This window comes from Dryobates pubescens, chromosome 2, assembly GCF_014839835.1.
Source record: "Dryobates pubescens isolate bDryPub1 chromosome 2, bDryPub1.pri, whole genome shotgun sequence".
NCBI lineage: Eukaryota > Metazoa > Chordata > Aves > Piciformes > Picidae > Dryobates > Dryobates pubescens.
This window is the reverse complement of record NC_071613.1, coordinates 37,184,543-37,199,740: the sequence shown is the minus strand read 5'-3', so window position 1 is coordinate 37,199,740 and position 15,198 is coordinate 37,184,543. Positions and strand designations below refer to the sequence as shown.

At 38.2% G+C, this 15,198-nt stretch overlaps 1 protein-coding gene across 1 annotated transcript in view; it reads right to left on the bottom strand.

Annotated features, from left to right (window-relative positions):
- The window catches only part of DPP4 (dipeptidyl peptidase 4), a gene marked incomplete at its 5' end in the record, with an annotated part of 41,790 nt that overhangs the window by 8,109 nt on the left and 18,483 nt on the right, over nt 1-15,198 (bottom strand). The window contains 12 exons of the mRNA XM_054173170.1: nt 1,508-1,607; nt 4,441-4,495; nt 5,324-5,518; nt 6,907-6,976; nt 8,672-8,770; nt 9,265-9,312; nt 10,270-10,394; nt 10,820-10,873; nt 11,033-11,100; nt 11,206-11,310; nt 14,055-14,099; nt 14,250-14,385. Coding sequence (XP_054029145.1) covers nt 1,508-1,607; nt 4,441-4,495; nt 5,324-5,518; nt 6,907-6,976; nt 8,672-8,770; nt 9,265-9,312; nt 10,270-10,394; nt 10,820-10,873; nt 11,033-11,100; nt 11,206-11,310; nt 14,055-14,099; nt 14,250-14,385 — 1,100 coding nt within the window. The remainder of the gene's footprint in view (nt 1-1,507; nt 1,608-4,440; nt 4,496-5,323; nt 5,519-6,906; nt 6,977-8,671; nt 8,771-9,264; nt 9,313-10,269; nt 10,395-10,819; nt 10,874-11,032; nt 11,101-11,205; nt 11,311-14,054; nt 14,100-14,249; nt 14,386-15,198) is intronic.

The following is a 15,198-nucleotide window of genomic DNA, read 5'->3' as shown; positions in this document are numbered from 1 at the left end:
ACCACAAATTTTGTCCACTTAAACAGTAAGAATGCATACTGGAAATAAAATTTTTTAAGAAAAGGTAAGAAGGATCAACCCAGGTTTTCCACAATGCAGCACGTAGGTAACCATCATTATTCAGAATATTTAATCTTCTTGTTGCCATGGACACCTGAATGCTGAATATTAATAAAGTACATTGTGTCAGTGTTACCTTATTGTTATTCTTCCAGCCATCCTAAGAAAATGACTGAAAAATCTTGCAACAAATGACTAGCATTTGAAAGAAAAGAATCTTAGCTATTATCTAAATATTTACTACTGCAAAACTACAAAATGAAAGAGGTAGCAGTAGATTTGGACTCAGCTTGGCTTTGTTATATACAGTAAAATAAAGTATCTGATTTTCCACAGATTTTTCAGCATTTTATTACATTACCTTTTGCAGATTTGTTGCTTATTTTAAGCCATACAAATCAAACCTCTATTGCCATATTCTACTGTCCTTTGGACTTCTCATCAGATTTTTTGCACTGGTTTTTTTTCATATGTTGAATATGAATGCCTCCATGATCCTGTCCTTTATGTAATCAACCAAAAGTGGAATTTTAGAGATCCTGATTGTCATTAAAAAAAAAAAAAAAAAAGAAATCAAATCTTTGCTGCCCTACTGTAATATTCATGTCCAAAACGTTATGGAAACATCAGCATGTCCTCAATGGACTATTGCTAACAGCTGGTAGTATGACCTGATCTGTTGAATTAGCCCGAGCACACAATATGCTATTACACAGCCTCTGTGGTAGTTGCAGAATGATAAATGATGCCTTATTTAACAGAGGTTCACCAGGAAAAGCTTTCCCTTAAATGTTTTTGTAAAATTCCAAACCAGAAAAATGTCACAATGTGGTCACATTGTACCAGCACTTACTATATTTTTAACTGTGTATGATTTTTTTCATCTGGGGGAGGGCCCCTGTAACTGTATTTATAGCCTGATGCAACTACAACCTTATATACTATCAGCTCGAAGCACATACAGACTTATCTACTTGTTCAGATTTTCTTCACATCAAGCTATTCTCAAGATTAACTATATTTAAAAAATCCAAATTCTACACTCTAAACCAAAACAAAGCAAAGCAATTTAAATCCTATTCTGTTACTGCAAAAAAGCAAAACACAGTGGTGGATTTCTGACATGCAATAGTGGTCTCTGAACACGTGTCAGCTTTGGAAAGCAAACACACATTACAGCAATACTACAACTATTGAAACAATTTAGCCTTCATTGCAGGTTAAAGAGACTACCTGGAACTGTGGATCTGATTTTAAAACATGAAAATTAATATTTAGGCAATTGGTTTAATTCCAACATGCAGTACCCGAGTTCAAAAAAACAGACCAAGTGTCATTTACATGGCATCTAGTAGATAATCAAAGTTCTGTGCTATGAATCAACACTTTGCAGCATGTGCACTGCAAGACATATGGGAATCCTTGTAACAAGGAAGCCATCACATACCATAATATTGCCAACGTGACACGGGGGCAACCGCTATTCCACACTTGAACACGCCGCTTCCAGAGCCAAGCACCATGGAGGTCACATATCCCCCATAAGACTGAGAAGAAAACATTGCTGTTATTTTAGTTGGAAAGAAAAAGGATGGGGCCCATCTGCTAAACAGTTCATCAGACATTTATAGGCTCAGTGTTTTTCATATTAATGAACTCCATTCTGAATTTGGGTCAGACCTCACCCAGCCTGCTCAGTCGGGGAAACAGGCACCAAACAGTGCATGGCAGCTGTGGCGCTGATGAATGAGAGAAACTTGCTGGGGAAAAAGGGTGCAAATGCTGCAAAAGGGTGCAAACGCTGCTGAACTGTGACTCAGCTAAGGATGACAGTATGTGGTAGCACCATAGGCAGCAGTGAAAGACAGGAAGCAAGACACTGCTGAACTGCTGTGTCCCTCTCCATGCTGGGGGAGTGGGTGGAAGCAGATCTTGGGCCCACAACGTGCCTGGTGAGTAGTTGCACCAGGGCATCCAAAAATTTACAGTTCCCTCGGAGCAGGCCTATGGCAGCTCACTTGCTAACTCTCCTCCAGAGTGTCAAAGAGCAAGACTGTGACTGGGGAGTGAAGATTCGTCTGCAGAGTCTGTGGGAGGAACTGTGCTGCAACACACTCTTTGCTAGGCACAGAAAATTCACTCACAGTCTAGCCTGATACACAGATGAGTAAGTATCTGATAAACTTGAGCATCTAGGCAGTAAGATACCTAAACAATGTCACTGACTGCCCAAATGATTGCCCTTACTATAGTTTGAAGATATTATTTAGGAAAATGTGCCACCCACATTCAAAAAGAAGAGCAATTTTTGCATCTCATTTCTGTTTTGAAACCAGATTACATGCAAATAGAACATGCAAACATCCAGTGTTTGTTCCAACTTCAACACTTGTGTTAATCCACGGAGAGGGAGGACAAGTGCACATACTTAATAATTAAACCCATGTATAAATATCAGAGAGTCACAGAATTGTAGGGGTTGGAAGACACCCCTGGAGATCATCCAGTCCAACTGCCTTGCTAAAACAGGTTTGCCTAGATCAGGTTGCCCAGGACCCTGTCTAAGCAGATTTTGGTACCGCCAGAGAAGGATAATCCGCAACCTCTCTGGGCAGACTGTTCCAGCACTCCCATCACCCTCAAAGTAAGGAATTTTTTCCTTATGTTGAGGTAGAACCTCCTGTGCTCTACTTTGCATCAATTGCCTCTTGTCCAACCAATGGGCACCACTGAAAACGGTCTGGCCCCATTCTCTTGGCACTCTCCATTTAGATATTTGTAAGATTTGGTAAGATCCCCTCTCAGTCTTCTCATTTCCAGACTAAACAGCCCCAGGTCTGAGTCTTTCAAGAGAGGTACTCCAGTCCCCTCATTGGCTTTGTAGCCCTCTGTTGGACTCTCTCCAGTAGTTCCTATTTCTCTTGAACTGGAAAGTGCAGAACTGGACTGAAGTTAATACTTTGACATGTTAAGAAAATGTATTAAGAGAAGTGTGTCCAGCAGGTCTAGGGAGGTTCTCCTCCTCCTGTACTCTGCCCTCTTGAGACCACACCTGGAATACTGTGTCAAATTTGGGGCTCCCCAGCTCAAGAGAGACAGGGATCTGCTGGAGAGCTACAAGGATGATTGTGGGACTTTAACATCTCTCCTGTGAAGAAGACAGAACTGGGACTGTTTAGTCTTGAGAAGAGAAAGCTGAGAGGGAAACTTACCAGCATTTATAAATATCTGACAAGTGGGTGTCAAGATGCCAGTATCTTTTCAGTGGTGTCCAGTGATAGGACAAGGAACAATGGGTAAAAGCTAGAACACAGGAGGTTCCACCTCAGTATGAGGAAACACTTTATGGTAAAGAGTGATGAAGCACCAGAACACGCTGCCCAAAGAGGTTGTGGAGTCTCCTTCTCTAGAGACTTTCAAAACCTGCCTGGATGCATTCCTGTGTGGCCTGCTTTGGCAGGAGGTTGGACTAGATCATCTCTGGAGGTCCCTTCCAACCCCTCACATTCTGTGATACTACATTTGACTTCATAGAATACAGGGATATTTACTCCCACAAGAATACCTACTAAAAGCACCATCATCATCTTGTCATCAATCAGTTTAGTCACTGGTGCCTGTCACCAGCAGTGACCAAATTTCAGCTAGCAATTTAGTTCAAGACCCTGCATGCAATCCTGCATATAGTTTAACACAGGATGGTTAACTAGAACATGCAAGAATACTCCCTGTGACACCAGAAAAAGCAGTGAAACAGCAGATTGGGAGAGAAATGTTCAAAACTTGACTCAGATACCACCAACATGCACACTTAGCCTTGAAGCTGTGGGACATGTATATACTATTAAACACTCCCTCTCCTGTGACAGGTTTGAAAGATACATCAAGTCAGAGAAATCTGGCCTCTGGCTGGAAGCACTGCTGAAATAAAACACAGCCAAGCAGAACAATAGAGTAGATTTAGATGTTTTCCAGCTGCTAGTAAAAAACACAACTTTGCCATGCAGCTGGTTTGCATTATTTTTGTTAAAATGTAAAATCACAAGTCATCTAAATCATATAAAGAGACACTAGTGAATAGATACTTGCATTATTTTAATTTTTTTTTTTAATATTGGTTCATCTTGTATACAGGAACTTGGCAGTAACTATTTTTAATCCTTCCTGCAGTCTTAAATTTCCGTTTCAAAGGCTCCTAAATGCTTGCAAAGGGACAGTGTGTATAGGCACTTGTATGATGTAGTTCACCAATTTGGTTATTGGACTGTGCCATGAGCCCAGAGATGCCTCACACCAAGAGTTCCAGCAGCTCTCACACACAGCAGTACAACAAATAGCTGTTAAGATTAAATGAAAAGCCAGCTAAACTTGAGTACTTACCCAGCCCCAAATAGCTATTCTGTCCTTATCAACAAAGCTCATTTCAGAAAACTTTCTAAAAGTAAACAGAGTAATTAAATGCTTAATGTATTGCAGGTATCTGCAGTGTGTACAGATGTGCCTGCTTGCCATCATGTCTGCAGCTTTCTGTTTTACAAATAAGCCTTCCTCCCTCCAACACAGTGCCCGCATATGTAAACATACAATGTATCTCAAGCACATGTGCTTCTGAACTTAAGAAATTCAGAAAAACATCTGCATGTGAACAAAACCCAACAGCTTGGATGCCCCATAAAAGCCCTCAAGTACCTGTAAATCCAGTCAGGGGTAAAAAAAATTAAAAAAACAAGAAGAAAGAGAAAAGAATTATGAAACCCCTTAACTTTTTACATTTCAAAAAGCCAAAAAGCAAACCCTTTAAGATCACTTGTTTAGAATTCTGGGAGATTCATACTGACATCATTCAGTTCAGTAGAAGTTTTACAAGCATAAACCAAGTGATGAATGCAAACTATGCTGTAAAGATGAGTAGGTCACACAAATAACTCCATCACAACAGAAAGTTAAAATAACCTTGGAATAAAATTTCCAAGTTCCTTGGTAGCACTTGGTAGCTTAGTAGCTGTCCCATTAGTACTACTAATGTGACAGTTACAATCTCTATAAAACCAGAGCTACAGTAAATTTGTATTCCAGTTTTAAACATGAAATGCCGATTGGCCCATAAATGACACACTTCAGCACACAAAATTAATATTGAATTTAGTTATGTTTTTACCAGTAATTTCAAGATGACCACTCAAAACCTTCACCTTCCCCCGCCCCCCTACACAATAAGTACAGAAGAGAAGGAGCAGGTGTTGACCATTTCACTGTAGCTCACCTGGCTGCTGTTATCTGATCTTCCACTTCATATGTTCCCAGCCTTCGGTTTATTGCATGCATAATTTCATCCCCTTGATATCCACTTCCTCTGCCATCGAAGCTAGCCACAATAACCTGCTCAGTGCTGGCAAGGTAAGTAGCCCAGTTGATCTGGAAAGTACTATCAACTTTCTGACTACAGGGTCCTGCATACCTTAGTGAAAAGTGCCACAGAATGCATACATTTACTCTCCATATAGTCTCATGTCAAACATTTGAAATACAAGCATTGCTGACAATTTCCAACCACAAAATAAGGATAAACTTTCAAATTAAACTGAGCAAACAGGAGAAGCATTGCCGATTGACTGCAAGCTGCTGCTTTGCCTGGACAGTAAAAGCAACATGCTTTTGTAAAAGTCTGGAATTAACAAATAGCCTTCATTTGGAAAAATATGTGCATTTGGAAAACAATTTGCATTTTTAGTGCCTCATCAGTGTTCTCTACAGTCTAAACTACCTTTTTTTTTTTTCCCCCCCCAGCAAAAATAAACAAAAAACTGTAATTGTAACTTTTTACTTTGAAATGTTCTGAAGCACTTGAGCAGTATGAAATCACACTCTTGAGTGCCTGGATGGTAAAAATCTGCTGGAAGTGCACATCTCTAGCCACTCTTCAAGAGAGTGAAAAATAGACGAGTGTCTCTTTTGGCTCTGCAACCCAATTTTCCAAGCTCTAAAAGCTAAGAAAAAACTTCCAGGAATTATCTACATCAAGTTTTGTTTCTATATGGTCACACTTTCAGAGGAATTTCTGGTATCTAAATTAAGCAGGATCAGGTAAGTAACTAAAATAGAATCAATCCCAAAGTAAATCTTAAGTAGCAAAGAGCACTGACTGCTTGTTAAGACAATCATCAGATACCAAAAAGTGTTACAGTGCTACCAAACTATATCATATAAAGATGCATTAACAGCAAGTTTCCTTACAGAGTCAGCTTTTCATATAAACAGGAAAAGTTTAACATTTCTGTTTTAATGAATAGCTAAATTTCAGCGAATTTGCAGTTAGAAGAATATGCATCAAGAGAAACAGAAGTGCCTGAGGAAAAATGGACTGAACAACACATGCTCAGGGTGCTGAATTTATGGAAAAATAGCAAATGCAAATGCAATCCTGACCACTGAATGCAGTTGACAGTCAAATATCAGAGAAAATGCAACTCACACTCACTACAGCATTAGGAAACATGGCTTAGTCAAGGTTTCATTCTGGAATGTAATTTCATTGAATATTATTCAAATTGAACTTATAAAGAGCAGAGAAGGAGGCAAGCTAATGCTAACATCTTTGCTTTTAAGTCAGATACAGAATCTACCTGGCTTACTGCCATCAGCAAAATATATGCTTGTTAAGCATTACATCATCTTACGGTACAGCAACCTACCTGAGTTTGAATGCACTTCATCTTTTTTCATGCTCTCTTAAAACTACTACAAGTAGTAATTAGAAAACATAGCAGTTTTGTGTTTCCTAATCTTATTAGAAGCATTTGCAGTAGATGAAAGTGATTATTTACACAACACTGACATATAACTTACACATCAAGGAGCAGAGGGTACTTCTTCGATGAATCAAAATGGGGAGGCAGTATCATTTGATACCACAGGTCTAAAAGTGAAAGGAATTTAACTTGGGGTCAGTTCTCCAGTGACATAATTTTATATGCATTGCGATTGATACTAGAGCACAGTTGCATCAGCCTCTAAAAACTAAAAGTAGTTGCATATTAACTGCATATTCAATTATCTATAATTTCTCAAGTAACACTGATTTTGGTTCCATCCACGTTATTCTTTCCACCCACGTTAGATAACCATTTTAATTGCAGACCATTCAAGTTTTGCAAACTGACTGGCTCCTAACTTTAGTAGAACTGATGATGCAAAGGACACATGAAGCAATGCTGACAAGACTGCACTGCAGGAATACTCAAGAGTGCAAGTCTTACAGAAATGTGTCAAGATAGGAATATGCAAGACATTAAACCACTGAAAAATTAATAATCTAAATTTCACATACAAAAATACTAATTTTACTTTGTTGTGTACTCCATAGCCATGGAGTGGATTTCTTCTCTGGTAACGTACAAAAATTTCTGTAAAGACTTGGAACTTGAAGTCAGACCACAGAAATGCATTTATTTCTCTTACTTGTGGCATTAAAAATATAGATTCCCCTTACCCAAAAACTTTTACCCTGAAGAGATGGAGTAGTAAGAACAAAAGAGGAATAAAAAGATGAAGATACAACTGATAGCCCGAAGGACATCTTTAAACCTCCATCTTGCCTGGAAGTTTTCATCTTTAGCCCTAGTAAAATTGTGTCAGAAATAAAAGACAGAAAAAACAAGGATAACAAGAGTTATTATATAAATAAAGTAACAGTAGAAAGAGGAAGGCATCAAAAAGAACAGTTAATGTCTGACAGCACTTGATACTGTCTGTAAAATCTAATTCCATTAAGAATACCCTTGATACTTCATTTTATCAAGAGGAAGTTTGGCATGAAAAGGTAGTATAAAAGGCTGGAGCAAGAACAGTTAGACAGGTACCAGGCCTCCCACCGACAGTTTTCCTGATGTTCCTCAGCCTAGGAGCACACCAAGCAAGCTTCTGTACACGGACAAACAAAGTCAGAGAAGCACCACTAGGCAAGGCATTAGTCATTCACTTTCTAGCATTTCGTTCCAGTCTGTATTCAGAGGTTTACATAGTCTTGGAGGGTGAACATGCTTTTAAGAATGTGACTGTTCAGCCCAAATATTCCCCTACGCAAAATAAGGCAAACTTCTTGAAAGCTAGCCTAAATGATTTTGCAAATTTTTCCACTTAGATTCTGTTTTTGTAATTAAAAACTTCTCCACCATCCCAACTTCCTGGCACAACCCAAAGGGACTTGCATCTGTAAATTAAGATTTAATAGAAGTTATGATTTTATTTGAATTCAATAATGCTTACAAGCTTTTTGCCCTACCCCTGTTCCTCTTATTTATTTATTTAAAGGTGGTCCTAGGGACTTCTTTTTTTCAGGTAATTATCTAGGGGAAAAAATGGAGTTAAGCCACTTCATGATGAAAATATCAAGGTATCACACTAAGACAAAAAAATATTTTAGATAATGTCATGGTTTTAGAAAAAAACCCACCACACAATGTTTGAATGTCCAAATAACCACACACATTATGTGCAGAATCATTTCAATAGCCCTACCATACCTACTCTTTCTGTCATACTTTTCAGAAGATGACCTTGCAGCACTTGGTGAAAGAGGGAGAGAGAGGTAAAAATCTATCTTTGAACTTACTGTATCCAGCTACACTAATGAAGTCAATTATTTTTGAAGGCATCTGAATATCTTTCAATGCATTTTCCAGTTCAGTATTATTTTCCAGGTACCTGAGGACTGAATAACAGAGTTAGCAAGAGTCAAAGATTAAACACATTCATTTCAAATGCACTGCTCTTAATTATGAACCACTTTAAAAATTCAGTCTGAGATGATGGCAACCTACATTGCAGTCTTAGTTTACTGCAGTTTTTGTTTTCCCTCTCTGATTCAATGTTTACGATATAGTTTTCCTTCAGTACTTTAGTAACCAGAAAGCTGGTTTCCCTGTTTTTCATCTAAATGCAATTTCAGAAAAGCTGAACAATTATCCTGTAAATAAGTCATACATTACTCACTGTTTTCTAGCACAATGTAAAACATTAAATACACTATGAATAACTGTATGCCACGCTATTCCTCTAGTTAACTGTACTAATTATCTGAAATAAAATCTAGCCTTTATAACTGACATTGTAATTATTATATTAAGCAATGAGAACAAAATTAAAATAAACTTATAGTGCACTTTTCTAGCTCAACACAAATTATATTTTAAGACAGTTCTGTACCTTGATCATCACTGCTTCTGTGCAGAGTAGACATGGGCAGGCCAGGACCTGTTAACAGAGCACAAAACCTTCATGTTTGCATGCTGTCTCAAAACATGGCCTTTGCAAAGTAATTGGAAGTGGGTGAGTAGTCATAAAAAGTCAGAAGTCATTTCCCCCTAGTCTGCACAAGCTGGAATTTATTTAATGTGGCTCAAACGCAAGCCACAAGACCTTGTTAAATATACAGACTGTCTCACAGGTGAACCACATGACTGTGAGGTAACTAGGAATTAATTAGCAAAGCTTGCCCGTTGGTTGTGGATCATGGTTTGGAAATCAGTAAGCCTTGTCATGGAGACCACAACAGTCTTCTTCAAACAACTGTTTTTACAACCTGATAGAAAATTCCCTCTCTGCTGTCCTTCTAGCTCATAGATCAAGTAAAATTTCGGCACCTTAAAAACCAACATATATACCAATTTAATGAAAATTTTATAGAAGGTTTTATTTTTTCTCACCCCTTGATTCCTTTATCCTTCTTACTATCTAGCACAAGCACTTTCAGATCAGAGACAGACTGCTGTACCAGTGCTTAACTCATGATAAATGTTTTAGTTTCAGGATTATTTTTTTTAACAGTACTATTAATTTTCCCATTCTATCTATATTCTCACATGTACAGCAGTCCTCTTTCCCCAGCCTATGGCTCCCAGAGCTTCCAAGTGCCTTCTACAGACAGAGCTTCCCATGTAGCACTGGAGGAGATGTACAGTGAACAGGAGTATTTTGCAACTCTCTTGGGTCCACTGATGGCTTGCAGTCTCAAATTTTATCATTGTAATTTTTGTCAAGGTGCTTTAGAGCCCAGGAGGGAATATGTTTTTCTGCTGCCAATGCATTTATCCAACAATATCAACACATGGTGTTGTTATGCAGTGCGTATCAAGATCTTGACGAAATGAACTTTCCCACCCAACGAATCAGTGAGTCATGCTTATGTCAATTAATTCTGGATATACTCACCACGACAGTCTAGCTGATAATACTGTGCGTCTTTGCTGAAGGACACAGAATAATATTGGCATCTTTCTTGATTCAGATCACAGCTAACACATTTAATAGAATTTGGACTGCTTTCCAAGAGCACTCTGCAAAATAGATGAGCTTCATCTCAGAGATGAAAGACTTTACCTAAGCTATGCTACACAAATGTGTGCTTTTAAAATAAGATGACCAAATGAAATGTGCTAAAACTCAGGAGTAATGCTTTAAAAATTAGAGAAAATAGAGTTCAATTAATATTGGAATCATGTCATAGCATCAATTAGAATCACAGAAAGCCTGAGAGGTCTCCTTTGGGGGTTTGTTGCTTGCCCTTTATTGTTGCTTGCCCTTTATTAAAGAAGCATACAGATAAAAATTGGTTATTTTTAAAGTTTATATTCTTACACTGATTTTCATTCAATATCTTATATTGGATACCACATCAGACTGTGAGCATGCTAATCTTTTATTCTATTTATTCTTAAAATTTACTTTTTCATTAATACTGCAGGAAAAAAAATAATCTTACTTATAAAGATTTCTTCCTCCTGGCTTTCCATCCTTTTCATTACTAATGTAGTATCTATAAAAGCAAAACATATTAGTTACATTACAGTAGTTAAAGGTTTATCTTACATGTTTACAAAAGATTTTTAATGAGTTAAATGACACCTTCTCCCTGCTCCTCCTCTTTGCTTACTTAGACCCTTGTTAGAATCAATACTGTAATTACAATACTTACAAAAAGCTACTGGTTACAGCTGCTATGCTGATTACTTCCCATCTTCCTGCAGTAATAGGAATTGGAGCCTGGAGAGGGAGGGTGAAAGGCAAAGTTAAAAGCACAATGTGAAGCTTGTCAATCACTAGAAGAAACTCAAGTCAGCAGTGACTGTCATAGACCTTATTGCTTACCTGTGAGCCATTTATGTAATGGATGTGCTTGTAACCTTCTTTATTGCTGAATACTTTGTAGTAGGTAGCATTGTCAGGTGCAAAGAGAGGGACAGATGGCTGGAACTTGAACATAAGAGATGTCTATTAAACCAAACAACAAACTCCAAAACCAAAATGATAAATTTTTTGATATCTCTAAACAGGATCACTGAACATACTGCAAAAAAGTTTTGTCTACTGACTTAGCAGGCAGAACCTTTAGCCACTATGCTAAAAGTAAACATGCTTAAACTATTTTATTGCTCCTTAAGCAGCAGAATTTCACTAGTATTAGCTCTTGTAATGTTCAGTGTCCCTTCCTACCTAAGTTGAATTTGAAGTCCTCGTTTCCTGCCATTTTAGGAAATAACATCTGCCTCTACTTTTAAAAGTCACTGTTTAATTCTGTCCCATGCCAACATACAGCTGTAACCTACAGCAAGGTAAACATTGCAGATATGTGTCTCCTTGAATTTCCCATTTTTAAAACATGTACTTGTGAACAAATTCCTTGAACTCTTTTTGAGCTTGACACTGAAAAATGTCCTCCTTTCCTCAAAGAAAACAGAATCACAGAATCAGTCAGGTTGGAAAAGACCCTCAGGATCACCAAGTCCAACCAATAACCCTGCTTGGCAAGGTTCACCTCTGAACCGTATCCCCACGCCCCACATCCATACAACCTTTAAACACATCCAAGGCTGGTGACTCAACCACCTCCTTGGGCAGTCCATTCCAGCACCTGACCACTCTTTTCATGAAAAAATATTTCCCAATGTCCAGAAAACATGCTGCTTTCCAAGGGGAAATTTTACTATTAAGTAGATGAATAAAAACAACCAAAGAACTCAAACTGGAATTTTATTTTCATGAGGGAACTATCCATTTATCAATTGGGAGTAATGAAAATGAATGGATTCCTTCTCTTTACTGTCATTTGGAAGTGCTCCACATGGTAGAAAGAAAAACAGAGGAAAGAAATAGAGCCAAATGAAACAGAAGCTGTTTCCATGCTGTATGTCCAAAACAATGCAATTACCTGTGAGATGCTATACCCATTTTTTTTAAATGGAAAGTGAAACAGAAAGACGAAGTGACTTTCCCAATGTCACTCAGTGCGCAACGACAGAACTTTAGTCTTCCAAGCCCAAGTGCTTCAGACAATCACTCCTTCCCTAGCGGTATTTGTACAAAAGAATAACCTGGCAAATATTTTGCTAGCTTCTGCCTTACCACAACTTGCTTTTTCAAAGCGTGACTTGCCTTCAACTCAACTGGCAAGCACCAACTCAGCTCATGACCTGGGAGCCTTATGCAGTAACACAGGCTGTTTTAAGCATTCTTAGGTTAAGCATAATTTCATCTCTATTAAAAAACAAACCAACCAACTAAAACCAAAAAACAAACCCAAAAATACTATAGATATACACAGAGAGAACTACACGTCTATTTTACGCACATACATAATTTACTCAAGTTGGCACATAACCTTATGTGAATTGTATACATCTTTTCTATCCCTTCTTCAACCCTCCCTACTTTCTACTTCCTTCTCAAATCCAAGAATCCTTCAGGGAGATTATCTTTTTCTTCCAACAGCTCCTAGGATGTGGGTTGTCTCTTTAAAAGAAACAAAAAAACCAACAACCTAGTTTAATGGCACAGACTTGCATTTTGCCCTCTCATTTTGCACAACTGTTTACAAAGTCTGCAGCTTGATCATCACATTGTCTAATTGTGAAGCCTTTGCTGCAGAGAAGCAAAATGTGTCAGCGTTAAGGCCTTCCTTTCCATATCAAATTTGACAGCAGGTGGGCTGATCTCTCATCTTCATACTGCGGATGATTTCATCCCTGCTGTTGCCTCCCTCTTTGCATTTCTTTAAACTTTCATTTTTGACTTCAAAAGTGAATTAGTGACTAAAGCATAATCAGTGTGTGGAAAATGCGGGAGTGGAAAGTGTACTCTGTGTTCTCATCAAAAACTCTGAAACTCATTTCTCCCTCCAAGTCTGAACTTTTGCATCTCTGCTTCACTTCCCCCAGATCTTCTGTGTAGTTCATTAGGTGCCTACTCTATACCACGTACAAAAGGACTGAGAGGCAGCTTGGAAAGCATCATCCAGACAGTGGCGACTGGTTTGGCAGAAGCACACGAAAATTTTAATCTGGTCAGCTACACACATCTTGTCCCCACTTCTCTCCAATGGATTGGGGGTGGGGAGGGGGAAAATAAATAAATAAAACCCCTCAAGTTGAACCAGGAATGGTTTATTGCAAGCTGAAACACTAAAAATCACTCTTGTCCTCTATGCCTTTCCTCCAATACAACTCAAAGGTTGCAGGATCTACTTCTTAATACATTTTATCCCCTCGATTATTCTGGAGATGGCAGGAAGACTGGAGCGCAGCCAAGCCAGCATGGCTGTCAACTCCCCCAGAACAAAGGGAATTCTGAATCCTGGCTTCTGCACACCCTTACCTAACACTACTGAAGAAGCAGGTCAGAATTAAAAGGAGCCTGGAAGGAGTACACTGCTTTTTGGCAAGCTGAACATGATGGATGAGTTACGGAGGATGCAGTTACAGCTCCAGCCCGTGCTGCGCTGTCAGCCCAGCCTGAGAGTTCAGAACCCCAAACCCACACAAAAGCTCAAAGCCAGGAGCAATGTGGCACAGCAGCTCCATTTGAATGTTTTTTTCCCTACACATGTAAAATGCAACAAGTGAATGGATGAGACCTGACACACTAATGACATTTTCTATATGACATTTTCTTAATAATCAGACCTGCATAGCATGTAGCGGTTTTAGAAATTGAACACTCACTCTGCCAATCCAGCCAGTTGTACTTTGTTCTGTAAACTGTTTCTCCTAAGAAAGACAAAAACAAATACTTTTTCAACAGTTATGCTTATTTTGCATCAGGCTATTTTTCTAGAGAGATAAATATACAGGCATATTCTATCCCTTTCCAGTTTCATCTGTCAAGCATTGTGCCTCTCCCATCTCTTTTTTTCTTACCTGTGGACATGACCACTTTCCAGTAGCATTTTCAAAATCACAAACTGCGAGGACTGAAAAGTTCTGAATCCTTCTGAGCCACTGCAGACAGATCCTGTCATCTGTCACCCATGTGACAACACTCAAGTAATGATCTCTGAAAACAGCAATAGCATTAGATACTTAAAATCCTCTCTGTAATAGCATACTATACAATAGCCAGATGAGTCTCATTCAGTGAAATGCTGAATGCTATCTTCATTTCAATCTAGACTTCAACAATAAACAATGAAGCAAATTTAATTAAGCCATTTTTTGTCAGTTGTTTTTGCAACTTGTAGATGTCTTGGTTATCTTCATTCATACAATAAAGAATTAGACGATTTGTACATACCCACTTCCAGAGAGACTGCAATTAAATTATAACAGCCAGATCACTATCCTCTAATACATAAAGAAACAGCTATTCCAGATGATTCATAAATCTTGTACTGTAGACATTTAGAGGAAATTCTTCTGAATAGTAAGTTATAGGGGTCTTAGGATCTTGGAATTTTATTCTTAGCTGCTTGAAGTTGGTTGCTTGTAAGCACTCCCAGTGAGACATCTCTTTGTTCAATTTAGTACTTATTTCCATTAGTTAGAATGGAGAGATCATATCAGGAACAGATACTACTGTTTCAATATTTTACTTTCATCTTTAGAATATCAACCAGTTTACATGAAAAACAGGAGTATCTGAAAAAAAAAAAAAATCATATTCCTTTGTATTAAAGCACCACATAAATTTTAGTAGCTTTGTTTACCATTACGACCTGTTAGATGCACTTGTCTTTTCTTATTTTAGATCTCTCCTATCTCCTAGAAGCTTTAGGAACTAAAATAAAACAAACCTCCCCTCCAAGGCAAGTATACATTTTTAACTGGAATTTGCACATTTGACTTAGTTCCAAGTTCATGTTCCCTTTTC